At 52.3% G+C, this 27,697-nt stretch overlaps 2 protein-coding genes across 19 annotated transcripts in view; one reads left to right on the plus strand and one right to left on the minus strand.

Moving 5' to 3' along the window:
- Positions 1 to 3,015: 3,015 nt before the first annotated feature.
- Rufy4 (RUN and FYVE domain containing 4) lies at positions 3,016 to 27,174 on the minus strand. 12 transcript variants are annotated; one of them, XM_037210293.1, is made up of 14 exons: positions 26,839 to 27,174; positions 25,359 to 25,479; positions 23,707 to 23,748; positions 22,596 to 22,728; positions 22,382 to 22,488; positions 21,296 to 21,421; positions 20,911 to 21,017; positions 20,508 to 20,651; positions 18,794 to 18,863; positions 16,646 to 17,275; positions 15,805 to 15,911; positions 9,502 to 9,648; positions 4,544 to 4,654; positions 3,016 to 3,601 (listed from the first exon to the last, which is right to left on the minus strand). In XM_037210293.1, exons 4-14 carry the CDS (start codon positions 22,639 to 22,641, stop codon positions 3,499 to 3,501), a joined length of 1,698 nt encoding a protein of 565 aa, XP_037066188.1. In that variant the 5' UTR covers positions 22,642 to 22,728; positions 23,707 to 23,748; positions 25,359 to 25,479; positions 26,839 to 27,174; the 3' UTR covers positions 3,016 to 3,498. The 12 variants fall into 12 exon arrangements, with proteins under 12 accessions (XP_037066188.1, XP_037066184.1, XP_037066185.1 ...); XM_037210289.1 differs by lacking the exons at positions 25,359 to 25,479; positions 26,839 to 27,174 and adding exons at positions 23,851 to 23,974; positions 24,806 to 24,922; XM_037210290.1 differs by lacking the exons at positions 25,359 to 25,479; positions 26,839 to 27,174 and adding exons at positions 23,837 to 23,974; positions 24,806 to 24,922.
- Positions 25,014 to 27,697, plus strand: part of Tns1 (tensin 1) — a 225,621-nt gene continuing 222,937 nt past the window's right edge. For all 7 annotated transcript variants that reach the window (XM_037210277.1, XM_037210276.1, XM_037210278.1 and 4 more), the window contains exon 1: positions 25,014 to 25,187. In XM_037210277.1, the coding sequence (XP_037066172.1) occupies positions 25,029 to 25,187 (159 nt within the window). In that variant the 5' untranslated portion in view covers positions 25,014 to 25,028. The remainder of the gene's footprint in view (positions 25,188 to 27,697) is intronic.

A 27,697-nucleotide genomic window follows, 5' to 3' on the forward strand; every position in this document is an offset into this window, starting at 1 on the left:
AACAGTTGTGGGGACCAGAGCCGAGCCAACTGGTGAAAAATCTACAGCTAGCAATCCGGTCTCACGGGGTCTTGGATCCGTCATTCATAGAATGCGCACAGTGGGAACGCCCACTGTGCACGGGTGTTCCAGGGACCAGACGAGTCTCTACGAAGCATCTCAAGCAATGTTCAGCTCCTCCTCTTCTTCTTGTCTCCTTGCTTCCTACATGATGGCTTCCCACCTCAAGTCTTTCCCTTCAACCCACCATACATCCCGCTGCCAGACAGATCTTCCTAAAATGTAATTATGCTCAATTCGTATGCCTCTTAGAAACCTTTAAGAACCCTCCACAGCCTCAGATGAAGTCAGCCCTGATGTGGACACTTGATACCCTTGTTTGTGGCTGACCCCGGTTACTTCTGGCTATCCCTTGAACTCTAACCTCTGAGAACCCTGTGCAGCTAGCTCCCTAGGGGTTACTCTGTTTCTGTAGGGTCCGTGGTGTTCACTCCCTTTCCTTGGATACGCTTCAAGCCCTCTGATGGGATTCTCCTTTTGGTTGCCACGTTTGGTCCAGGTTTTGTGATCCGTCATCTGGCTGTTTATCCCCTTGCATCTTGAAAGCAGGGGTTTGTGAGTTTTGTCTCTGCCTTCCCAAATGAGTCACAGTGGGATGAGTGTCATGAGTGCTTCGTGCATTTTTGGTGGACACTGCTAAATTGATAAACTTTGGGGGGAACTGATGGACACGAGAACATCCCACGGTTTGAAGAACTATGTGATGTGGTCCAAACCTCTCAGAGCCTCTCCAGCCTGGCAGCACAAATGACGTCACATCTGAAGTGGCAATGCTGCCCTCATCAGCTCAGACACTGTGGCTCAGGCAGGGCTCTGGCCCCTGCAGAGGGCTGCTCAGCCATATGGGAGACTCATTGGAGGCATCTCCCATGTGCCCATGTGTCCCAGTGGCTGTGGCTGGGCAGGGTCCTTAAAGCCAGTGCTGGAGGACTGCCATCCTTGCAAGGCCAGGCTGTTGGGGTGGTCTGTTGTGAACACTGTGGAACTCTCCTTCAAAGGGTCCCCAAAGTCCAGGAAATTTTCTAGTTTCTCCTCATCTCGTTTGCCGAAGAGATGGGTGGGCTGTTCAGAAACAGTGTTGACCTGGAGGCCGGAACTCAGCATTGTTCTTCCTTTGCCCAAACAAGGGAGCTCAGGCTCAGTCTCCCTCCCCATTCCTTGCAGTCGAATCCTTCCTAGAGAGTTCTTTTCTAGATAATCTCCTGTTCTCTTAAAAAACCAGCTTCTACCACTATTCTAACTTCCATCTGCTTACAAGGTCAAAATCCATGCGAGAATTCCTGGCAACAGGTATCTGGTAAAACTACATGGGTCAGGCCAATCCCCAGACAGGACCGCACTCTTTGAGGATGATTCTAGTACCTCCGTTGTTTGGGGGGAGCCTCCTCTGTCCATCCCTTTGTGACTGCGTTTGCTGAAGGTGCATACTGAGAGCACGTTCTTCCCAGAGATCGGGGCAGAAGCTCCGGTTGCTAAACTCTTACTCCACATGAAGGCAACAGGGCTGCAATGCTGGGCAGCCAAGCCCCTCCGAGGCTCTCTCCAGGTTCCGGTCAGAGCGGCAGCATTGCCCAAGCATTGCAGAGGCTCCGGCAGAAGGGATCGGGACAGCGTGAATGCCAGTCTAGGGTTCGTAGTGTTCTCTAGCAGCTGGGTAGGGCAGCTAATTGCCTTGTTAGAGAGCGAGTCCACATTTCTTCTGTAACAGGTTTCTCAGAAGTGCCACAATTAGTACCTAGTGAATGAACAACACAGTTTGCACAAGCTTTCTCAGAGACTTCCGGGGGAAAACGCTGTTACTCAAGATCAACTCATCTACTGTCTTTATCACAGCGTCCAACTAAGTGAGTGCTAATGCTGAGTCACCAGGACTGAGCCCCTCCTTCCAAGTACTCACAGTGTGGAAGCCATTAAGTCACCATAACAATCGAAAGGGAAGGACAGAGGGCCCCATACCTACACCTCTTCTGCCCACCAAACCCAGATGCCCTGGAGAGCAGTTGGGATTCTCACACATAGCTGGCGGGATAGTACAATACAAACTTCTTGGAAATGTACAGGACACCTCCCCCTCTCCCCTCCCTCTCTCCCTCCCCGTATCCATGGGGTCTGCCTTCATAGTTTCTGCATTTACAGATCCAACTGACTGCAGGTTGAAAATATATTTGAAGAAATATGTCTATACTGGAGATGTCCAGACATTTCCTACACATCACAGTAGAACACTGTTTACATTAGCATTTATACCATCTTAGGCACTTTCAGTAAGTAACCTGGAATTGGTTTAAAGTATGTGTGATGCTGTGCATTGGAGATCTCATCCCTGGGTATTCGGCTAGGAGAAATAAAGGTGTGGATCTACCAACGACTGTGCACGGAGCTCATAGGAGCCTCCAGGTAATAACTGCCCACTGGAAACCACTCAAATCTGAAACAACAGGTCGATCTGTCAATAAATCCTGACAGTGGGATAATAGAAAAGAACCACAAGGCAGGCGAGATGGCTCAGGGAGGAAAGACACTTCCTGCTAAAAACCTGATGATGCAAGTTTGATTTTTGGGACCCACGTGACAGGAAGGAAAAGACATCTCCAACAAGTTGTCCTCTGGCCTCCACGTGAATCATGAATGCTGTGTGCATTACACACACACACACACACACACACACACACACACACACACACACACACTGTAGGAAAGAACTACAGGTATATGCAATACTTAGACACAAATCTCAAACCAATTATGCCGAGTGGAGGCAGCCATGAAACATGAACTGTGCAATTTCATTTCTGCAAATTTCTAGGAAGGGCATGGGCTTCCTGGTGATGTGAGGCAGGGTGTGTGGTTGCCTTGGCATGGAGGAGGCAGGGGTTGAGGGAGGGTGAGGAAGTTTTGGAGCTGATGCCTGTGTCTGGAGATGGCCTCACAGATGTATATTAAAGTAAAAACTCATCCAATTTATGCAGTGTTTATTATACGTCAATAGCACTCCAGTAAACCTGTGAGAAATGAAGCAGACCAATGATCCCTGAAGTAGATTGGGAAGGAAGACTGAAGAGCCCTGTGTGTTTGGGTTCACTTCCTGTGGGTGGTGGGGGAGAGGAGAGTAGCTAGGAAACAGCTGGCCCCGGGGCTGTTCGTATTCATGGTCACGAACTCTTCGTGCCTCAAGGGACTTTACAGAGAGTTCATAGCCTGTCTTCCTCACATCGGACACAGAGCTTCTAGAGCCGAGGCGTGTTCCACTCAGCCCCTTCCACAGGAAAGGGCCGAGCTAGGCTTATTTTCAGACCGCCAGCTGTTCCCTTTACCCCTCACAGCAGGGCTGGTGCCTCAGCTTCCGGAAGAAAAGAGTGGTCAGACTTCAGGGAGGGAGCGGGAGCTGCGGGGGGCAGGGAGGTGGGGGGTGATCTTAGGCTCCTCTTGCGATCTTGGTCAGGTGACCTGGATTTCCTCCCGCTGGGCACAGGCTGGGCAGCACTGTTCTCTCTTCTTGTAGTCTACAGAGCAGGCATGGCAAACAGAGCTTCCGCAGAGCCTGGGGAGCAGAGACAGGGGAAACCTGGGCTGGCTTCTAGGGGAGCACCTGCCGGTCCTCCTGGTCTGCCAGGGCAGCCTTTGGCTAGCTCAGGATGCTTCCCTTTTCCCACAGGCTGTATTGATATCTGACTCCAGAGCATCTATCTCCTGATGGTTGGTCTCCTCCTCCTGCTCGTTCTCCCCATGAAGTCAGTGGAAGGGGTGGGGCGTTCTTCTTGCACAGAGATGCAGGGACCCTCTCCTTAGACAGAAGCCCAGCGGGGCGTTCTAGGAGGTTACTGGCCTCATCTTCCAGGACCTTCCCTCTTTGTGGCCCTGCCCACTGTTCCCTTTCAGGAGTCTGCTTAGCAGCAGTAGCCAGATGGGGTGACCCATGCGGACAGGCTCAAGTGACTCTTTATAAACACCCATTTCCCATGCCCTAGCACGACGGTGAACGTCTGTAATGTCATTGTGTAGGAGTGACGGAGTCAGGAAGATCATAAGTTTGAGTTCCTCCTGGGTCACATAATGAGTTACAGGCCAGCCTGGGGTACATCACGAGACCCTGTCTCAAAATAACCAACTAAACCACGGCTGATGAGATGGCTCAGTGGGTAGAGGCGCTTACTACTCAACGGGATGACCCGAGTTTGATCCCTGGAACCCACGTGGTAGGAGAGGACCAACTTCTGCGAGTTGTTCTCCGACTTCCACACATGTGCTCCTGAGGCACATGTGTGCATGCAAACAGACACACACACACACACACACACACACACACACACACACACACGCACGCACGCACGCACGCACGCACGCACGCACTGAAATAAATGTTAAAAAGAAAGTTCTTGACACCCAAACAAATCAAACAACACCAGGCATGTCCCTTGGTCCTTCCTTCCCTGGGTAGACAAGGGTCTGCGGGTTGTCCCAGACTCTGTGCCTTCCCCATTACCTGCAAGGATACCGCCGAGACAGACGCCTGAAGACCTTGTTGCAGCCCACGCAGTGTCCAGGGGCCACGGAAGACAGCTGTTGGAGCCTCTGCCACTGGTGGTCCTTCTCGCTGGTGGAGGGGGAGACAGGGAGAGGGGAAGAGGGGGGAGGCGAGGTGGTGATGGAGGAGATGGCCTCTCACATTGGCCTGAAGCTTGCCAAGTCGAGTCCAATAGATCTGGCTGTCTTTGCTTCCTGAGCACGGAGGTTGATTATATGGGTTTAGGGGACTGAATTCTAGTCCTTATTGTTTGCATGATAAGCACTTCACTGACTGACCTAGCTCCTGAGCCCTCTTCAGTGGCGTGTGCGTGTGTGTGTGCATGTGTGCGTGCATGTTTGTGCATGTGTGTCCGTGTGTGTGTGCATGTTTGTGCATGTGTGTGTGTGTGGCGGTGGTGCGCATGTGTGCATGTGCATGTGTGTGTGCACGTGTGCGCGCGCGCGTGTGTGTGCAGGTTTGTGCATGTGTGTGTGTGTGTGCATGTGTGCATGTGCATGTGTGTGTTATTGTTCGTATGCCACACATGCAGACAAAACACTCATATACATAAATAAATATTAAAAAATTAAATAGGGGCTTATGTGATGCCTCAGTGGGTAAAAAGTGCTTGCTGTGTAAGTCCAGCAGCCTCAGTCTGATTGCTGGAGTCCTCATAAAAGTAGAAAGGAGAGGGTGGGCTACACAAAGTTGTCCTCTGACACATGTGCCCCGCTACCATGCATGTACACGCAAACACACAGTAATAAATAATGAAAGTGTTTAAGCAGAAATCAGACTGTACAGGAGGTTTATAGAGAAAGCCTGGTCATCCCTCCCACTCCTTCCCTTTCCAGTGATAAACCGTTTCTCCTTGGTATTCACCAAGGTAAACACTCCTCCGCAACCGTTTCTCCTTGGTGGTCCTTCCGTATTTGAGTAGCAGGCTCAGAGACTTCCTTTGATGGAAAACGCTCTCTCTCTACCGGAGTTCCTTCGCTGGGTCGCGGAGGATCATCTTATCTGTTACCGATCCCCACCAACTTCGCCTTCCTCCCAGCGCGGTCAGGTCCCTAGTTTGGGTTCCTCTGTCAGTTACTCCTGTCAACTCACAGGATAGAATCCTGTATTCTCCTTCTGTCAACCACGAGCAATACCTTGTGACTTCCATTCCGCCAGCCTCCCTTCCCCTCACCCCCCCATCCCCTCACCCCCCACTTGTCATCTGCTAAAGCAACCAGCGGTGGAAGCCACCAGCCACGAGTTTGCTTTCATATAAATAAATCAAAGAAGAGGAAAACTTCAGTTGTACCAGTTCAGTATCTCAGGTTTGCAACTTCTTCACGTGCTCAGTAACCGTCCTATCGCAAAGCACAAGTGTGGGACAGGCTCATCTTCGCAGAACATGCTAGTCGAATCTTTTCTACTCTTTAATATTACATTCACATTCCAGTTTGTGCATGTGAGTGTGTGTGTGTGTGTGTGTGTGTGTGTGTGTGTGTTTTCATCTGTGGTGGATATGTACACATGTCTGTGTATGTGCACATGCATGTGTGTGAAGGCCAGAAGTCGCCCTCTAACCTTTTTTGAAACAAGGTTTCTCACTGAACCTGGAGTTCACTGACGGGGCTACAATGGCTGGCTAGTGAGCTCTGGGGATGTCCTGTGGATGCCTTCCCCAGAGCTGAGGGTACAGGTGCACACTGCCGTGCCTGGCTTTAACACTGGGTGCCAGGGACCCTCAACTTGGGTTCTCATGCTTTTGTGGCAAGCACTTTTCCGACTGGCATCACCCCCAGGTTCCACACTTTGTTTCATCATGCCATTTTTTTTTTTTTTTTTGAGACAGGGTTTCTCTGTGTAGCCCTGGTTATCCTAGAACTCACTCTGTAGACCAGGCTGGCCTTGAACTCAGAGATCCGCCTGCCTCTGCCTCTGGAGGGCTGGGATTAAAGGTGTGTGCTACCACCACCCAGTTTCCAATTAGCTTTTGTGTGTTCTCACCAATGTTCTAGCATTGAAAAAGGCGAGACGCTGAGGCTACAGTTCAGAAGTAGAGGGGTCTGGGCTGGCACCAGTACTGGATTCAATCCCCAGCAGCGCAGACACCAGACAAAATGAATAAGACAAATGAGTAGTATTTATGTTATTAGATAATACATACGTTTCCTAAATAAGTTGTGTTTTTCAAATCATATTGATTTATTTAGTGTGCTGTGTGTGTGTGTGTGTGTGTGTGTGTGTGTGTACATAGATATTACCATGTACACAAAGAGATCAGAGGACTCTCTGGACTTGGCTCTCTCCTCCCACCATGTAGGTCCCAGGATTTGAACTTGGCACAAGTACCTTTTCCTGCTGAGCCATCTTGAAAGGCTGGGAGGCAGGATCTCTGACTGTATCTGCCCTTCAACCAGTGGCAATCCTCCTGCTTCAGTCTCCCGAATACTAGAGCTATAGGTGTGAGCCACACTCCTGGCCTTTCTGGAAGTTCCTAATTGTGGTATTCTACATTTCTCTCTCCTTTGAGTCCCTTCTAAACTCACATGCTAGAAGGGATGGGATCTCTTCTGACCATGATGGAAGACAGAGGGCAGCCCTTGAGGTGAGAGCATCATTACTGTCAGAGAACTCTGTGGTTTATAGGCTGTTGTCTGCCTTTAGTGGCCAAGCCAGCACTGACCCTCAGTTTCCTCCTCTGTAGCATGCGACATGTAATTAGTGATAGTTTGAGGTCACTAACAGATCCGCCTGCCTCTGCCTCCCAAATGCTGGGATTAAAGGCGTGCGCCACCACTGCCCCGCTTACATCTTCTCCTTTCTTGGCTTACTTCTTTTTTTTTTTTCTGGAGTACATCCTCAACAAGCTTCTTAAGAAAGGCCGTGTGGGAGTTGAATTTTCTGAGACCTGTTTGATTAATGGCCTGTGGCCATCACCTTAGTCATTCAACTTACGGTTTATGTGGACACGGAATTCTACTTCAAGAGTGGGCTTTTCTGAGAACTTGAGAATGATTGCATCATAGATGCTGACACATGTTGAGTCCCCCTATCCTTCTGTGCTTTGTGATTTCCTCTGGATAACTTGAAAATAATATTCCTCTTTGCTTTTCTGAAACTTCACAATGGCGTATCTAGGTACGAACGGCAGTGTCCCCCCTTTTGTTTACTGTGCTGAGCACTCAGTGAGCTCTAAACACGGCAGTCCAGCAGAGCCTGAAAATGCACATTTTTAACCTTTGGAATAACTGATTTGATAACCTGCTTAATTTTAGTTTCTTCTTTTTGGAAACCTCTGCCAGTTGGAGAGGGTATTAGGACTCCTAGTGTGTGTGTGTGTGTGTGTGCGTGCAGGTGGGGGTACATACGTTCGTGTGCATGCATGTGAAGGCCAGAGGTTGACACTGGGCGTCTTCCTCAATGACTCTCCACCTTGTTTTTTGAGACAGCGTCTCTCACTGAACCAGAGCTCAGCCATTTGGCTGGACTAGCAGGCTAGGAAGTCCCAGGGATCCTCTCGTGTTCATCTCCCTAACACTGTTTATAGGCATGCTACTCCCGGCTTTTAGTGTCAATGCTAGTGATCTTAACTCTGGTTCATGCATTACCCTGAACCGTCTTCCCCCGCTCCCCACTGATTTCTATGCCTCCATTTCTCTTGTTACTTACATCTGCTTTTATCCTGTTTTCTGGGAGCTTGCTTTTAATCAATTAATTAGTTAATTAATATTAATTATGTTAGTTAGTTTGTTCATTTTTTGTTTTTTGAGACAGGGTTTCTTTGTGTAACAGCCCTGGCTGTCCTGGAACTCTGTAGACCAGGCTGGCCTCGAACTCACAGAGATCTGCCTGCCTCTACCTCCCGAGTGCTGGGGTCAATGGTGTGCGCCTCCACCGCCCGGCTTATCTTTATTTTCTGATCCTTTTGGTGAATTGAACAAACCGACAATCATAATTTATGTTTTCTTTTGTCTCACTATAGCCCAGGCTGCTCTAGAACACACACGCCTGCTGCCTCCACCTCCCCAGTGCTAGTGTGACATGGCTGAGTGTGTGCACACATGTGTGGTCAGAGGACAGCTTTCAGGAGCAGGTTCTCTCCTTCCTCCACGGGCTCTGGGGCTCCATTTCAGGTCATTAGGCTTGCGCGGCAAGTGCCTTTATCTGCCCCCCTTAAATTATTTGCTAGCTTCCTCCAAGCTGACCCTGTTCTCTTTTCGTTGTTAATGTGTGAGTTTTACGCACGAGAATTTAGTTCTGGATGAGTCCAGCAACCTGCTCATTTGCATGGAACCTGAGACCAGTGGCATTGGGTCTCCTGAGCTCCATGAAAGGAGTGCACATATGTGTGAGCGTCCATGTCTGTGCACACATGTGTCTGGTATCTCCCTACCTGACTGAAGGGCCAGTGTGCTTTACATGTCTCCCCCATCTCAGTGGGCTTGGAGGCTTGAAATAAACCCTGGTGAGCTCAGCTCTGGCACCTAGAACAGCTGCCCCAGGCTCGACCCACAGGCCCAGAGGCCTAAGAAAGTCTAGTAGGTAGGTAGGTGTAGCCATGTGGCCACGTCGTGGTATTCTACATTTCTCTCTCCTTTGAGTCCTTCTAAACTCATGAGCTAGAAGGGATGGGATCTCTTCTGACTATGATGGAAGACAGAGGGCAGCCCTTGAGGTGAGAGCATCATTACTGTCAGAGGACTCTGTGGTTTATACGCTGTCTGCCTTTAGTGGCCAAGCCAGCACTGACCCTCAGTTTCCTCCTCTGTAGCATGCGACATGTAATTAGTGATAGTCTGAGGTCACTAACAGAAGGAAACAGGTTCGCAGAGGAAAGGTCTAGAACCCGAGAGTCGCTAGTGGTGTGGTCTTCGAGCCTGGCTTCCACAGTCCTCACCACTCCTGCTTTCTACCCCAGCTCCCAGCCCCATTCTTACTGGATCAGTTCCAACACCCTCCTTTTCATGGCCTGGACCAGGTCCCTCTGCCCTTCGAGCTCCTTCTCACGCATGGCGTCCCTCCTCTCGGCTTCCTGCTGCGTCTGCTCCAGCATCACTTGCAAATGGGCTCTTTCCGCCTGACACCTGGGAACAGGAGACTCAGTTTTAGGAGAAAGGCTCAGAACCTGTGATGGAAGTCCTTGGAGAAAAGCCAGTCTACAGATGGATACAGTGTCTACATACACAAACATACAGAGGCACCTAACACACATACATTATACTCCACAAGTACTACATATTGCACACACTACCAACACCCACCACCATTCTGCAGTGTGCACGCACACACACACACACACACACACACACCACACAATAAACGTGCATACCACACACCAAACTGAGCACCTATGACAGATTCAGCGACTGTAGAGAAACAGTAACAGGGCCTAACCTTGAGTGTTCCTGTAGAGGGCGCTACGGATCACTTCCTTCCCACCTTCCTGCCCTTCCTTTTCTCTCTCTCTCCCTCCCTCTTTCCTTCTTTCTTTCCCTCCCTTCCTTTTAACATTTCCACTTTAAAATGTAACTCTCTGGAAAGGTATGTTGATGGGAGGCCTGTCTGGAAGTGGGGGGTGACTGCCTAGCCATCTCGTCAGGGAACACTCTGACCAGCTGGGAACAACTGCATGTAGAGAAGAACAGTGGAGGCCTTGGGGTGATTATCTTGCCTTAAAGTATTTTTAGAAGTTATGGTCATACTGTCTTTTCAATTTAAAAAGCAACAGGAAAAATATGGCTCTCCTACATTTCTGTCTCCGTGTTGGGTTTGGAACTGCCACCGCTCTATTCTTGCCTTTTCTTGTTGTTGTTGTTGTTAGTGGTTTTCTAGAAGGTTCCAAGAAGCTTACTGAATTGGAAATAAAACAGCCCAAGCTTCTCACTCCATGACCTAGCTGGGAGTGTGTACCAGCCAGCGGTGGGTGGATGCTAGTGAGTTCAGGAGTCAAACCCAGGGCCCTGTGCTTGCTACCAGGCACTCTGCCAATTCAGCTACACCCCCAGTCCTTGAACTATTATTGACTCTTAAAGTATAGCCGTTTAGCAGGCCCCAAGACCGAAAGCTGGGCGCACTTTCAAATCTCACCAAGAACCGAACTTCCAAAAGGCCCATGAACGCAGGCCTTGGCTGGACTTTTCTTAGTTGCTGACCTCCACCAGGCTCCTGTAGAGGGCGCCACTCAACATTTTCCTCGTCTAGTTTCTCTTGCTTTATGTGACCACCATGGGGTATGTGTGTTGGGTGGGTGAGAGGGAAACCTACCCAGGCCCCTGCTGTGTGCTGGTGGCTATTTTAGGTGCCAGTAAGAGGGCCGCAGCCATGGCTCCTGTAGGACTTAGGGTAAGTAAGCCAAGTTCTGTGACAGAGCCCACCGAGATGGAGACTAGAGAAGGTGCTGGGGGAGTCAGCTCAGACAATATGGCATTGAAGTCAGCCTTGCCAGTCGGCGAGGCGGAAGTGGTCTGTCTGCCTGGGTGACTGAAAGGAGGCTACTGGGCAGGGAGCCCCAGGAAGCGGGCAAGAGATGCAGGGAGGTCAGCCTGGCCCCAGAGGAAGCCACTGAATATTTCAATGACGGGAGTGGATGTTGGGGGAACAAAGGTGTCTTGCGCCCCTAGTACACGCCAGGCATTGAGCTGAGGAGCCATAGCCCTGCTTCATTCAGTTTTCACAACGTCATCAGATGGGCAGTCAGTCTATGCCTCATTTGACAAGACAGAAAAGTAGCGTCTCAGCCAAGATATAATTCTTACCTTGGGTCACAGTGTGGTAAGAGGACCAGAAGTCTGGGCATGGGCCTGTCCAGCTCTGAATTCTTTAGTCTTCTCCACACTTTCAGCCACCTGGGACCCTGGTCACCAGTGCTGAGTGGGCAGTAGCTGGGCAGAGCAAATGGCTTCCTGTCAAGTCTCTCTGTCTTTTAGGATGGACTTCCTGGGTTTTGTTTACTGTAGGACACCCGTCCCCTACCCAGGCATGATCACACAGGTACAGCAAATACAAGTAGAGAGAACGTGCCCACAGAACTTGGGGGGCTGGTGGCGAACCCCTGTCACTGGCTGGATGCCCTGGTCCCTTTGCCCACTGGTGGGCTCAGTGCTTGGCTCCTGGGTCTGGGAGGTGCTTGCTCTCTAGGCTTGGGAGTTGCGACGCCATCTGCCATCTGCCATGACTCACTGCTGTCTCTCAGGCCACCTTCTCTCCAGCACCTGACTTCTTGCCCAACAGCCCTCCCTTGGGAGTCTGACCAACGTCCCAGGCCTTACAGGTTCCAAGCTCTGCTCTGAGCTTTCCACACTAGCCCATCCCTCCCAGCCTTCCCCACCTCCGAGAATAGTTGTTCTCAGCTCTTTCTCTCAGATCCCCAGCCAGGCTCTCAGGAAGCCCTGCTTCAAAATTTACCCACAAATCAGCAGCTGCACCCCCTCTGCCACTGGCCCAGGCTGAATACCCCCGCTCTCCTCCTGCTGTGCTGGCTAGTGTTTAATGTCAGCTCCACCCAAGCTAGGCTCATATGGGAAGGAGAAATCTTAATTGATTTAAAATGCCTCCATAAGGCTGGCCTTTAGGCACGTTTATAGGGGCATTTTCTTGATTGGTAATAGATGTGGGAGGGCCCGGATCACTGTGGGTGGGGCCACCCCTGAATAGGTGGTCCTGGATGGTATAAGAAAGCAGGCTGAACAAACCCGGCGTGAGTAAGCAGGTAAGTGAGAGGCCTCCACGGCCTCGGCATCAGCTCCTGTCTCCAGTTCCTCTCTGACTTCCCTTAGTAACGCACTGTTCTGTGGAACTGTGAGCTGAAAAAAAAATCCCTTTCCTCCCCAAGTTGCTTTTGGTCATGGTGTTTTGCCACAGCAATAGAAACCCCAACTAAGACACCTGTTTACCCAGGAGCCCCCTGGAAAGAAGGCCTCCTGGGAGCTGTCAGGGTTTGCATAAAGAGGAAAGGCAGAACACACAGAAGGAGGAGCAGGATGGAAGGCCCTGAGGTGGGGCTGGGTATAGCAGGATCCAGGAACATGATGGAGGCCATTTTGGCCCCAGTGGGATGAGGAAAGAACCCTCCAGTCTTGTTCCAGAGGGTCAGCCTGGGCTAGCCAAGTCTAGGAACTGAAAGTAAGTTGGAGAATGACTGCTAACAGGCACAGGCATTCTTTTCTTTGGTGTTTTGTTTCCTGAGACAGGGTTTCTCTGTGTAGCTGTGGAGCCTATCCTGGAACTCACTCGTAGCCAGGCTGGCCTCGAACTCACAGAGATCAGCCTGCCTCTGCCTCCCGAGTGCTGGGATTAAAGGCGTGCGCCACCACCGCCCGGCTTGGGGCACAGGCTTTCTATAGGGAGTAACGCCAGTGCTGGCGAATTGCCGGTGCTGATGGTGGCACAACTCTGCCACGATACTAAGAAACTTCTGAATTGTGGAAGAATTTATAAAGCATTTTTTTTTACATATTAAAAAAAAAAAAGAAACAATCAGACCATATCCTTCCTCTGCTTGGACTCTATAATGGCTCCCGCCTTACTTCGATTTAAAGCCAAGGTTATTTTGATGACTTCCCAGGCTCTCTCTAAGCTGGCCCCATTGTCCACCAGACCTCTCCCCTCACCCCCAACCTGACTGGGGCCAGAATGGCTCCCACGATTCTCCTTAACCTGCTGTGCGGATTTCCCACCTCAGGACCTTTGTTCCTGTTCTGCCCCCTGCCTGGAACCTCTTTCTAGCTGGTGTCCCAAAGGCTGGCTCCCTCCTTCCTTCATGTCTGCGTGCAAGACATCAGCGCTTCTGAGAGGCCTTCAGCGGTCGGTCATGCCACCCTCTCGCAAACATCACGGCGGTCACTTCTCATTCTCCTTCCCTATCTTTTCTCCTTAGAACCGTACTTCAGGGGCCGGGGAGATAGCCTTGCAGGTAAAGACGCTTGCTGCCAAGACTGACATCCTGAGTTCAGTCCCTGGGACCCACACAGTGAAGGAGAGAACTGACTCGGTTGTTATCTGACCTCCCACACGTATGCCATGTCACATGCCACACGCCACATGCACACCCACAATCACAATCATGCACACTCATCCCTCACACCTATGCATTAAAATAAACAAATAAATAAGAGTAATAAACCCACCCCAAACCCATTGCTCTGTATTTCACTTGCAGACTCCTACTTACTGTGAGTAACACCAAGGCAGGGATTTTGTGTTTTGCCCACAAGAATATGTTGGGTTCAGAATGGGTGCCTAAAGTGTTTAGGAATGACCAAGTGACAGGTGGCAGGGTGACAGGGGTCTGTGAGGGAGTGCCCTCAGATACAGGAAGAAGTTTGGTACTGGAACATCTCTCTGGAGCTTCTTAGCTGCTCCCACCAGTTTTTCTTGAAGCCACAGAGGCTCTTGCATGGCCAAGACCCCCCACTTTCACTTAGGATCTGAATCACAGGAGTATTTGCTGGTCCTAGCAGCTCGGGTAGTGAGTGAATGGAGTTCAAGGGGCTTTGGGTTGGAGTCTGGGTTCCCACGTCTGCCCCAGGTGTTCAACAGACAGACAGAAAACTTCCTGGTGATTCAGTATGAGTCATAGAAACTCAGTCTCTGATAAGGGTGGGCTGTTCCCTGACCTTGCTTGGTGTCCTCTAGAGACAGAGGCAGCGTGCAGACACCGGGCCTATGAGGACCAAAGGCAAACTCAGGAAGATTTTTGCATGGAGTAGACTTCTGAAACAGGAAGGGTTATGACAGATAATGCCTTTGGGGCCTTGAGATCAAGGCAAAGAAGGGAACATGGAGCTACCTGGTAGAGAGAGACAGGGAGAGTGGGATATAGTCAGCTCTCTGTGTCTGTGTCTCTGGTTTGAACAAAAAATGTTGTGGGGGGGGCGGGGGGAAGCAAACAAATAAAAAACCCTAAACTATGTGTCTTGAGTGTGTCCCAGGGTTATTTTTTTTCTTCATCTCATGGTTCCTTATACAATGTAGTGGTATGACTATTTTCACAGCATTCAGATCAAGTTAGGGAGGTTCATATAGCCCAGGGGAGGGTGTCCGGTGCTACTGCAGACCCTACACTATCTTTATGCAAAGCACTTAAACGACCATGGGTTTTAGTTTTACCTGCGGTCCTGGAACCAACCTCCTGCTGATATAGAGGACTATGTTAAAAAACAAACAAACAAACAAAAAAAAAGCAATGCCAGGCGGTGGTGGTGCACGCCTTTAATCCCAGCACTCGGGAGGCAGAGGCAGGCGGATCTCTGTGAGTTCGAGGCCAGCCTGGTCTACAGAGTGAGTTCCAGGACAGACACCAAAACTACACAGAGAAACCCTGTCTCGAAAAACAAAAACAAAAACAAAACAAAAAAACTGGACTGGGAGGTGGGCTGGGTTGGCAGGCACAAAGCCTTAAGTTTGATCAAGCCTTAGAACCATATACACTGGGCCCAGAGGTCCAGGTCAGGAGGATCAGAAGCTCAAAGCCATCCTCAGCTACACAACAAGTTTCAGGGCAACTTGAGCTGTTAGAGCAAAACAAAATGGGCTGCGGGAGCCAGGCATGGGGGCACGGGACTGCCACCTGAGCACCGAGAGACTGAGACAAGGGATGGCAGAGTGGAGGTCGTCAGTCTGGGCTGCTGGAACTGACTACACAACTACACAGAACAGCAAGAGAGAGCCCACTGCTGTGGACTCAGCCACGGCGGCAGGGCTCGGCGCCCGCCCGGGCTGTGTTGGCTAACAAGCTGACACTGGGTAAATTATGTAAGCTCTGGGTCAATGACAGACAGCCATTGTTGGGGTTATGGGGAGGCTGAAAAGGGGGTGAAAAGGTTGCATAACAGGGAATAACAACAACATCGACAAAAAAAAAAAATGAGGAACAAAGCCAGGCATAGCGGTGTATGCCTGCAATCCCAGCACCCAGGAGGCTGAGGCAGGAGAATTGCTCTAAGTTCCAGGACAGCCTGGGCTACAGAGTAGAATCCTGTCTTTAAACACTGTGTGTAGAAGATGGATTTGGAGGCACGGTGGAGTCAGAGCTGCACCCAGAAGAGGCAACAGAAGATCCCAGAGTCAGGGAGCAGGGTTGTCTCCTGTGGTTTTTGGGGAGGCGGGGAGTAGAGGAACTGGGATCAGGACTGATGCCCAGGGTGGCACTGGCCTCGGTATCCTGCAGTTGTGCCCAGCACAGGGCCCGGCACACTGAGACACCCAGGAGTCAGTCCTGGAGTCCCAGCCCTGCGGGTTACCTGACGAGCTGCTCCTGGAGCGCCTGCAGCTCTTCTTCCTGTGCCCGCAGCAGCTGCTCCTGGCGCTGGGCCTGTTCCTTTGCCAGCCGGAGCCCATACGTGGGGTCCTGGGCAAAAGATGGGCAAGGAAGAGTTGGAAGACAACAACCCAGCTTGGGGCCCAGCTGATGAACTTCCCTGTAAGGCTTTAGCCACGCTTGGGTGAGTCTGGGGTTACCATTTCTTTTCCAAAAATCACAAAGTTCTTGGACCTGGAAGACCCTGGCTAGGAAGGAGGCTGGGGGACATCTTGGGAGCTATCTTTGGGGAGAACTTCTGGGGAAAGCATGTCAAAATGTGACTAGTGTGTGTGTGTGTGTGGGGGAGATGGTATAGCACAAGAGCTTAGACACTGGGAGGTCTCTGCCCTGGTAAGGGAGCCCGAACTTCGTGACCCAAAAGACTTACTGGGATGTGGTCCCTAACTCAAATGTTGGCATGGCTAGGCAGGAAGTACTGATAACTGAAGTAGGCCTCATAGAAAGCAATCATGGGAAGGGACATCCTGTGAGCTGAAGAATGTGTCTCCCCAGATAGTGACCCCGAGAAGGCAAGCTGAAATTGATTTGCAGAGCTCTGTGTGATGGCACATACCTATAACCCTAGCATTTGGGGGTCAGAGGCAAGAGGATCAGGAATTCAAGGACAGCCTGGCTATATAGCATATTCGAGGCCAGCCTGAGTTACAGAAGATCTTTTCACAAACAACCCCTTATACTGATCAGTGGTCTGGAATGGCCTCAGCCTATCACTGTAGCCCTTTTAGCTGCAAGCCAGGAGAGAGGAAGCAATAGACAGGTACCTTGGCCACCTCCTGCATGGATACTTCCGCTTGATCCTCCAGCCTGCTCACACTGGTCACTCTTGTCCACTCTTGTGGCTTCTCTGTGGGGGAGCCGTTCTTTCCTCCCGGGCTCTGCAGGATCCAGGGCTGCCCTAGAACACTAGGCTGATCCCACCCCTGCCTGTTCCCTAATGCTGTGTCTTTTACCCTTCCTTGAAGGCTGGGGGTCAGCAGCCCTTGGTCATGGTCCCCATCTGCTGCCTTTTCCTGGGTCCCCTCTGTTGTTCTCTGACCTTCCGTCACTGACAGACTTCCTTTGCCTTCATCTTCCTCTCCTGTCACCTCCCTTTGAGCCTCCTTAGCACCCTCCCTCTGTGGCTGGCTGCTGGCTGCTGAATTCTCCAGGGATTTCCTATTCTTTGGGCCTCCCTCCTTCTGGTCTAGCTCAAATCCCTCCCCTTCTGTTTCCCAAATGCTCTGGGGACAGCTGAGGCTCCTGGGATCCCCTTTCTTCTGTTCTAAAAAGGTGGGAAGATGGCCATGCTGCAAGGGGGTAGGGAGGCCAGGTAGGTGGTCTTCTCCATCTTGCAGACAGCTGGTTCCACGGGCGTCTGGTCCCTGTAGTTGCTCTCCTCTGGAGCAGCTCACCTGTAGAGAAGTCCCATCTCAGTATCTGGTCATTGATCTGGGACATAGTCCTGGGCCAACATGGTTTGCTTCTTACTGGACTCCTAGGCCTCCTATTGGGAAAGTCACCAAAGCCGAGAGAATCTGAGGCAGCACCCCCAAAGACCCACAAATCTGAGCTAAGAACAGCAGGTGTCTCAGCTCCTCCCCTCCCTGCCTCCAGTCAGTGGCATCTCCCTGGGCCTGGGTTGATGTTGTGCCCCCCCACTCCCACCCCCCCAATTCCTCCTCCACCTTCTCCTTTCACCTTTTCTCCTGTGCTTGATTTTGTGTCTCTACATTCTCATCTCTAAAAGGGGAACAAGAATTCCTGGTTTATAAAATGGCGACAGAATCTTAAACAGACAAGGACTACTCTCAAGAAGTCTCCCCTGGTGGGGATGTAGCTCAGTGGTAGACCACTTATCTAGTACGCATGACCCTGGATTCGATCCTCAGCAGAGCAGGGGCAGGGGAGCCTTCTCTCTGCTTCTATTTTTCCCTTGGCCGTATCTGTACCCTCCAGTCATCCTTTGATACCAGGGGAGTTGGCTCCAGGACCTCAGGATGGTGCTCAAACGCCTGGATACTCGAGGCCCTTCTTTAACATGGTGTGGGACTTGCCAATAACCAATGCATACGCTCCGATATGCTGAAAGTCCTTTTTAGATGACTTTAATACCCCACACAGTGTCAGTGCTGTGTAAGTAGTCATTATACTGCCTTCTTTGGGGAACACTGAGGGTAGAAGAACCCACAATGTTCAGAGCCAATGCAATCGGTTTTTTTTTCTAAATATTTTGTATGTGTGGTTGGTTGAGTCTACGGATGCAGAACCCACAGATGTGGGAGGCTGACTGCACACTTGGCATGGATTGCAATGTGTTCCGGATCTGTCTCCATGAACAACCCTCGAGCTCTTTCAAGGTCTGAGACCGAGTCCTTCACAGGACCACATCTGGTGACTGGACGCTTGTGAATGGTGACGACCTCAAGCTGCCACGTGAGACTAGGGCAGGAGCCAGGAGCCTTGTGCTGAGCTCCCTGGAGGTTGTCTCAGGCCATCCACCCTCACAACTCCCCTAGGACAGGAACTCACCTGAGGACCTTTAGCTGAGGTTAGAAAGGGGCAGCACTGGGCTGTGACTTGGGAAACCGGGCTCTTGAGTTACTCCCCTAACTGACATAGGCCAATGTGAACACCCAGCCCAGAGGTTTCAGTAGAAGTAGACTGCCTGGTCTGTTTGCTGCAAGCCTCCAGCTACCCCATTGGCCTCTCCTGAGAGTCCCAATGGCTCCTGCAGGGGGCAGCAGAGCTCCCTTGGTCTCCTTATTCCACCTCCCCAAGAACAAGACTGCTCCCTCTCCCTTGCTTCCCACACAGCTTCCACCCCTGTTCTGGTTAGCACTCTGCACACCCACAGGAGGCCCTGCTCAACTTGGGAGTGCCAGGAGATCGATGATCACGAAGCAAATCAGGGTGAAGGTAGGCACACACACCTCCTTTGGGCAACCTCTGGGCTTTCTGGGTCTTCTTTCCTGGGTCTGTCTGGGATTGGAGCAGCGGGACCTGAAACCAAGAGGCAGAACATCTGGGGTCTTTAGCTGGCTTGGTCCTCTAGTGGGGGCTGCCCGGCTTCAGAGCCACTCATTCAGACTACTACCCTTCCCATTTCCACCTTCCCCTGAGTGATTCCCTTTCCCCATCTAGCCATCCATCCCATGTTCCATCTACACATCCACTGCATCCTAGCATCCTACCTTCCTCCATCTAGCCAGCATCCCATGTTCCATCTATACATCCACTGCATCCCAGCATCCTACCATTCTTTCCCCATCTAGCCAGCATCCCATGTTCCATCTCTACATCCACTGCATCCTAGCATCCGATCACCTATCCACCCCTCTCACTTTCCACCCTGGCCAATTAGCCTTGAGCAGCATGGCCTAGCCTGAGATGATACTGAGGAAAGAGGATCAAGAAGGGGAGGGAAGCAGGTTTCACAGCGGAGGGGGGGGGAGCAACCACCATTTGTACCCAGATATGGCACCTACGAACCGCAATAACCAACATGTCGTGATAAACCTAAGGGTGTAGCAGTGCTACACATACCTTGGTTGTAACCAACAGCTCTCTAATTGGAATGAAGACATGCTCAACAAGAGGGTAGGTAAATCATGCCTGGCACTGGAAACCTCGCCTACTACCCAAGGGTAGTGAAGTCAAGGATCTTGGAGAAGAAGCTACAACCACCACTTCACTAAACCAGCAGAATCCCTGGCTACATTCTAAATATTTGTCCTCATACCCACAGATCAGGGTAGTCCTCACCCCTCATCAAGGAAACGTCTCTTTGCAACAGATCATTACAGAAAACAACAACCCATTGGAATGAAGGGTTGTAGAGCCTAGTCCCAACCGATACATGTACAATACAGCTACATGTAAGGGATTATTGCAGAAGTGGGGGGTTGAAGGGTGAGCCAGAGAGTCAGGGAGTTGACCACGAGGCCGTGTCTTCGAGGAATGTCAGAATCTACACCTAGAAAGTCTCACCAACATGACTGCCCAAACATGGCCCGAGCAAGGACAATAGCAATAGACATGCTAACACGAATGAGGGAAAGTTCACGAGGACTCAACCCTACAAAGAGAACTACTAAGGAATGCTGAGAGCAGGAGAAAAAGTCTCCCTCAGGGAGGAGCCCATTGTCTGGTTCTCCAGTACCAAATGGTTAGCCCTGAAAACATACACACAAATAACATTATACAGACTGGGTGGTTGAATGTGTGTGTGTGTGTGTGTGTGTGTGTGTGTATCTCACAACAATTAATGAAAGAGGAGCTCATGAATTTGAAGGAGAGCAAGGAAGAGTATATGGGAAGCTTTGGAGGGAGAAAAGGGAAGGGGGAAACAATATAATTATAATCTCAAAAAACACTTTTTTAAGGGGAAGAAAGAATAAGGCTTTAGCCGGGCGGTGGTGGCGCACGCCTTTAATCCCAGTACTTGGGAGGCAGAGGTAGGCGGATCTCTGTGAGTTTGAGGCCAGCCTGGGCTACCAAGTGAGTTCCAGGAAAGGCGCAAAGCTACACAGAGAAACCCTGTCTTGAAAAAAAAAAAAAAAAAAAAAAAAAAAAAAAAAAAAAAAAAAAAACAGAAAAAGAAAAAGAAAAAGAATGGCTTGGGCCGGAGGCTGAGAGCTCACTCACTCTGAGAACATGGGCCAGGCTTCATCCAGGTCTGGCCGCTGCAGGTCCAGGTTGAAGGCAACTCCATTGAGGGCATAGAGAGAGTCCAAAATGTCTTCCTGGAGCTCGGGGCACAGCAGGGGGCTCCGGGGGCCATACCATTCCCTGTGCGAAGATGGACAAGCACATTTGGCGGCGGCCACTCTCGACCTCTGAGAATCGGCACACCACAGGGGACCTTCCCGGGCAGGTGTGGCTGAGCTCAGCCTTGGAGGGCAGAGGCCCAAGCCGAACCGAGGACCCTTAAGCCCTTCCTCCTTTCTGACGCTCATTCCCTTATCCCTCGTGGTCAGCCATCCATTAGGAGTGAAGGAGGGTAGTGAGCTCAAGCGTCCTACATGGGATGATGGCCTGGCAGTCCTACCGAGTGAGATCTGGGCTCAGGAGGCACAGCTGCATGGACTCGGCCAGCTGTCCGTGGGCGAGGCAGAGTCGGATAAAGGCGCGACCCTTTCCTAGAGAGGTCTTCAGCTGCAGCGTGTGGGGAGGACCAAAGAGAGCGCCAAATCAGGATGGGGAGCTGGGCCAAGGTTGGAGGAGGAATGTGCGGCTGGAGCTGAGGCCAGGTCCAGTGAGCGGTGAGGAGTGGGTGAGAATTCTTCTGTTAGTGGAGCAGGTATGAGTGAGCGACAGGGGACCCAGGGAAGGGCTGTACGTCCGCCTCCAGCCATTCTTTGTCCCGGGGCTGGTACCAGAGCTTTATGGTGCTTGCAAAGTCCATCCCCTTCCCCATCTCCTGCTCCTGTTACCTTGTCCTGGGAGCATACGAATCTGGTCTGCTCCGTGTGTCCCCGATGCCGTCGCAGGGCTGTGCATAGGAAATCCCAGTAATCTTTCCGAGTCCCCAGGAAGCTCCTCTGCTCCTTCTGGTCAAACTAGGATCGAGATGAGGATAATGAATGTGTGCCAGTGGTTCCTTCTGGAACCTACCTAGCACCCTGGCATGCTGGGAAGGCAACTGAGAAGAAGAAAGGACTCCTGTCTATAGACAGGCCCCTTTTAGGGAGAGATCTGGCTCTGCCCTTACGATGGGGACAAGATATTTGCTCTCCCTGAGTATGTGTTTACACTCATTCATTCACAAACACTGAGTACTTTACTATGTGCAGACCCCATTCTAAGGCCTCTGAACAATGAACAAGCCAACCTCATGCAGCTGACATCTTGGTTGGGGAGTCGGAGGATGAATAAGTTAAGTCCTTAAAGCATACAGTGTGTTAGATGATGGTGATGGTGGCTGTGGAGAGGGAAAAAAGAAAGAGAATAGGAAGTGTGTGTGTGTGTGTGTGTGTGTGTGTGTGAGAGAGAGAGAGAGAGAGAGAGAGAGAGAGAGAGAGAGAAAGAGAGAGAGAGAGAGAGAGAGAGAGAGAGAGAGAGAGAGAGAGAGAGAGAGACTGAAATTTTAGCCTGAGGAAGCCTTCAGACCTGAGGGTCATGTGAACGGATGTCATGCAAGTATCTAGGGAATAGCATTCCAGACAGAGAGAACGTAAAGATAAAGACCCCTAGACAGGTGCGATCCTGGTGGGCTATGGGGGTTGAGACAGAGTTGAAAGAGTGCAGCTCACTGTCAAAAGATGACGTCAGAGGAGGAGGAAGGATAATTACGTTTATGTGTGTGTAGGGGGGGGCGGGGCAGTAATCAAGGCTCTCAGGAAGTAAAAATGAGGAGAGAATGAAGGCCAGTCCTAGCTTCTAGGAGGCAGTTTATGTCATGAAAGGCTTGCTCACTGAGCAAGGGGACAGTGGCTTGGGTATATAGCTGGGAAAGCTCTCCTGAGTATTCAAAGCCAAAGACTAGGGGAGGGGAAGAGAGGGAAGGTGGACATTCCCACCTGCAGCAGCAACTCCAAACAGCCACAGAGTCTATGTAGCTCAGCGCTGGTGTCTGTTACGGGCCCCTGCCCATCCCCATATCCTTGGAGGATGGCAGAGACAGCGTCTGCAAGGAGGAAGGGTAGACAGCAGGCATCAGAGAGCCCAGCCTCTAAGGGAGATGCTCTCCAGACCGCAGCTCACCCCCAGAAAGGTCTCACAGGACATACTCACCTTTCAGGTTCCTGGTGATCTTTAGGATGGCCCCCTCTTCTGCCATGGAGACTTGGAAGCGACGTGATTCCCTGTGATCCTCTGGGTTCAGCTGCCCACTTTCCTTCTGTAGAGATGGGATGAGAGTCTGGAGCTGAGAGAGAATGAGAACACCCTGGGGTCACACAGTGAGTTAAATGGTGGAATGAAAAACAACTCTTCCTTCCTTCCTTCCTTCCTTCCTTCCTTCCTTCCTTCCTTCCTTCCTTCCTTCCTTCCTTCTGTTCTTTCCTTTAAAATTTGTTTTAATTGTTTACTGAGTACTCTGCAAGGGATTAAAGTTACCTCTTGAAGGCTGATGTATAAAGATGTGAATGTAGCTCCTACTTATTGGGTCATCCCTGGTGCTGGTCACCCTGATCATTGCTGACATCTTTTATCTCATTCAATTCCCTTGGTAGCCTCCTGAGTGTACTGTTACAGAAGATGATTGGGCACAGAGAGGGGAAATCTCAGCCCCATACCACAAAGCTACAAGCTGAACTCAGATCTGTTTCCTTGGTATGAGCAGAATGTCTGTGCCCTGTGGACACCCGGCTGGGGCAACTGTGACCTCCTCTCCCCCTGGAGAGTCCCTGAGCTTCAGCAGGGTGTCATCGCCTTGAGACCTACATTAATCCTTTCCAGGGCCCCAGCTGAGTGGAAAATGTGTGTTCCCTGGGGGAAGCAGGCAGAAGTAGGGATACAGAATTGAGACTGAACTCAATGGTGAGTGTGAGGAGTAGGGTGCTTGGGTTTACCCCCACCATTCTGTCTCCAACTGGTCCTGGCACCCAGAGAGGGATGCTATTGCCCTTGAAGGATTGATGATGAGCTTAGGCTGAGATCCTGGCATCCAAGTCAGGCCCAGGACGAAAGCCCTGGTGTCCAGCCTTCCAGGCCGCAGGAATGGAGTTTGTGTGTGTGTGTGGGGTGTGTGTGTGTGTGTGGGGGGGGGGGTAGCAGCCCTGTGGCAGTGGATCATGGGGAAGGAAAGGAGAAAGAAGACAAGAAAGGAAAGAATAGAAGTGTACGGGGCCCAGGCCTGGGAGTCAGAGGACGCAGGACCACCCTGGACTGGTTACTCGCTCACCGTCTGTCTTCCAACAGTTCACTCAGGTCCCGGTTTCGTCACCTGCAGACCAAGGACTAGATAGAAGTTCTCTACAGACCTGCAGGACTCCTCTATCCCATCCCCAAACCCAGGGACTCCCCCTGCTCACCTGGGAAAGCCTACCTGGTTGGGGTGTGGGCAGCAGGGTTCTGCAGCCTGAGTTATGTCCCTTGTGACTGTGGGCTCTGCACAGCCCTTCCTGCCTGGAGGGTGACTCAGGCCCAGCCTGGAGAGGGCTGGACCAACCCTGGCCAGGGAGAAGCAGTAGAGAAAGATCAAGGGCACCGAGGAAGAATGCGTGGCTCCCTCAAGCTGATCTGGCATAGGGCCAGTTGGTGGTCAAACACAAACCCCATAGAGGCCTCTTTCCCCCGGGCACCTGCTCCTGTCTTTCTGTCTAGTTGCCAGAAGATGGCGGAAAGAGGCTGACCGAGGCGCTAGCGGGCTCGTTTCTCTCCGGTTGGTTCCTGTCTCACTGGCCTGCAGGTGTCACAGGTGGAGAGAGGACAAACGACCACCAAGTATCTTCCCCCTCCTCTACCCTAGCCAGCTGAGCGATCCTCGTCAGTGCTGGGGTGCCTTCCTCCCAGCCCTGGTACCCAAGTCCCGGGGACGGAAGTAAACGCTCGGTCAAGCGCCAGGTGGGCTGCTCTTGTAGGGTGGCCTCTCTTCTTGACCTCGCTCAGCTTCCTGATGCTGGCTGGGGTCATAGTTTTTCTAGGGTAGACTGGTCTGGGTGGGGGCTGATCCTGGTAACTGGCAACGGAGGGTTGGAGACTCCTGGAACTACTTTGACAAGGTAGAGGAACCACCTGTAAGCAGGGCACAGGGCGATTCCCCAAGCCTGCTGTTCTCTGCTCCACGTCCCGCTCTTTTCCCCCGGTGCAGAGCTCGATCCCAGCGACACCCGTCCTCCCTGTCGCCGTCTCTGTCCCCCCACAGATCCCTTCTCTGGTGTCAGTGTCTCAGTCACTCGCTGGTCCTTCTTTCTCGTGCTCCTAAGCCCAGCCGGTCCCAGGGACTCCGCTGCCGCCCCTCCCGTGTTCCCGCGCCTTCGGGTCCCCTCCCCACCGTCTACCTCCTGCGTCCGTGTCGCCGCCCCTCGCAGGGCCCCCGCACTCCCACTGCCTGGCAGAGCCGCGGCGGAGGCGGAGGCGGACTCCGACGGGGCGGGCCGGGGGCGTCGCCCTCTTTCCCCCACGTCGCAGACGCCCTGGGCCGGAGAGGTCGCTGGGGCTGGGGGGCGGCCAGCTCGCGGGTAGTCCGCGTCCCCGCCCCGGGCCCGCCGGGCGCCGGGCCGGATGGGCTGCACCGTGAGCCTGGTGTGCTGCGAGGCGCTCGAACCCGCGCCCCCCTGCGGCCCGCAGCCCCCCGGGACTCCGCCGGGTCCTGAGCGGCCCGAGCGCTGTGAGCCCGGGGGTGCGGCGCGAGCCCAGAGGAGGAGGCGGCTGCTGCTTCAGGTAGGGTGCTGCGGGCTGGGTGCGGGCAGAACCCAGTCCACCTGGGACAGTCAGGAGTCTGGGAAGGTGTGGGTTGGGACGTGGGAGGGCCCTGCAGCCAGTTCCGTGGAGGTCACATCTGGGCTTCTGGTGTCCTTGCGCAGAGAGAGGGTGCCTTAGAAGGACAAATACCTGTGAGCCGTTGTGGTGGGCAGGTCTGTGAGCCAGCACTACCGAGCTTGAGGCGGGAGGATAATAATCCAAGGCCATCATAGTGAGATCGTTTCTCGAACAACCCAAATCCGACCCAAACCTAAAACAAAAAGCAAAACAAACAAACAAGCAAAAAAACAAAACAAGAAGAAAGAGTTGCAAGAGAAAGTGGCAGAGAGAGGGAGAGAGGGAAGCAGCAGGCAATTAGTTCGGGTGAGAATCTGGAACCACCAGAGGGTGCTGGGGCAAAGAGGGAATGGTTAATATCCCCTTCGCTTGGTTGGGGTCGGGAGGCAGAGTGGTGACTGCCTGGATCTGTTCTACCAGGAGGAAGGGGCTGTCAGAGCCAGCGCGGGAGCCCATTAGCAGAGTGTGAGGAGGTTGGTGGGACAGAGGCAGAGGCAGGGAAGACAGGGGTGGAGGGGGTGGGGGTGGGGCATTTAGCTCTCTACATCCCCTTTCCCCTCCCTCCTCTTCTTTTCTGGCTGAGTCTTGGAACCTGGGTGTGGGAAACTGACCAGAGGCTGCTTGATGTGGGTGAGCAGGCTGTCTGGATCCCCCACGCTTTGCATGGGCTCTGCATTTTCCTGGAGAAAGTGTTTTGTATTACCAGGGACTGGCCAACTCTCCTCCAGCCCGTGCAGGACCACAGCCTCCCTCTCCATGGGGGCAGGGGGAACAGCCTCATGGGACTGTGTGCTGAACTATGTTCTGGGTGATACTGGCGCCCAACAGTTCTTTCTCCACGGAGGCCAGCAGTCCTCCTAATGCGTCCTGCAACCACATCCCAGCCCCTCCTTATGGACCGCAGGGAGGCCAATGTGGCTATGTGTACTTATACACATGTTTGCAAGAGCATTGTCCAGTGCCTAAGAGGTCCCTCTGCACTGCTGGACTGGCTGTCCCTTTAGGGCACAGATGAGAGCCTTATTTGCGGTTAAATGTCACAGCCACAGGTACAGGGTTGGGAACTTCTAAATGAAATGCTCTCTCCTGCAAGGCAGTAGGCATGTAGACTGGGCATGACGAGGGACAGGTTTGGGGGATGGAATTGTCATCTGTATCCCAAAGTGGCTGGTGCCCTAACTGGATTCTCACGGAGCCTGGGGAGGGAGGGAGGGCTTGGGGAGCCTGGGGGTATGAATTGGGCACCCCACATCACTGGTGATGGCAGAGAACTGGGGTGGCATGATAGAGCTTTTAGACTGCAGCCCCCCTCACCCCCAGAATCATTAGGGTGGCTTTCCCCCCACCCACCCACCCTTGGTCCAGAGCTTCCCATTCTTCTGTCTTTTGCAAGATGTCCAGGGGAGGTGAGGACAGAGTGGCCCTTCCTATTTCACATCCTGGGCTTTCCCTTAAGGGGTGAGTCTGAGCTGCTTCCTGGGGTCTGGGGCTTGGAGTAGAGAGCCCTGGGAGGCATCTCAGATGCCAAGGCTCCCCTGTTTGTTGCTCTTACCTCCTGCTTGGCTGAAACCATCCACTTCCTTGTTTTGCCTGCTGCTTTTCAGACAGGTCTCCAACCCTTCTCTTTCTGCCTGTGGGCTCAGGACTTTTACTCGCTCCTAACTCTCGCTGCAGCCACCTTTGACATGGTGGGGGAATGCCCACCCAGTATGTGAGGGTGTGCAGGGATGGATAATTGGGGCTGAGATCCGGGAGAAGAACCAGGGGCGCTGGAGGTTGGTGACTCAGGAAGAGAAGGGGGGAGGGATTGCGTGTGCCCTGTGTGACAGCGACAGGGACAGGGATGTCTGTATTCAGGGACAAGTGTCTGTCTGCATTTGGATGAGCTGGTTTTCCAGTGGCCTCTTGGGAGAGCTGGCTGTGACTCATCCCTTCCCTTATCTGCACGGATAAGGCTCCATCTCAGCCAAGTGCCCAGGCCCTGGTTCAAGCAGGGGCTGCTGGGCCGGCAGCTCTTCTTGCTTAGCCAGGACCCCATTCACAGGTAACGATGCAGCCCAGGAAAGAGCAGTCTGTGCCTATCACAGGGGCCCTTGCTGGAGGAGGTGTGATACTCATGCTCTTGTTCTGGATAAACATTGCCTGGGCTCTCACCCTCCCGAGAATCCGGCTCAGAAGCTGCTAGGCATCTGGGCTGGCAGCCAGGGCTCTCCTACTGCCACAGACACGTGCCAGCCGCCATTCCTGCCTGGCCCATCCCACGGGCTAACTTTGTGCCCTGAGGCGGGCTGGATGTCTCTGACTCCCCTCTCAGCCTTGCTCTTCTGATGCCCCCTTTGCCCACTGTGGTCTCCCTGTCTCCTTCCTCTGCAGTTGCCTTTCTCACTCTGCGGAGGCGTCCCCCACCTCTT

Source organism: Peromyscus leucopus, chromosome 13 (genome assembly GCF_004664715.2).
Source record: "Peromyscus leucopus breed LL Stock chromosome 13, UCI_PerLeu_2.1, whole genome shotgun sequence".
In the NCBI taxonomy this organism is placed as follows: Eukaryota; Metazoa; Chordata; class Mammalia; order Rodentia; family Cricetidae; genus Peromyscus; species Peromyscus leucopus.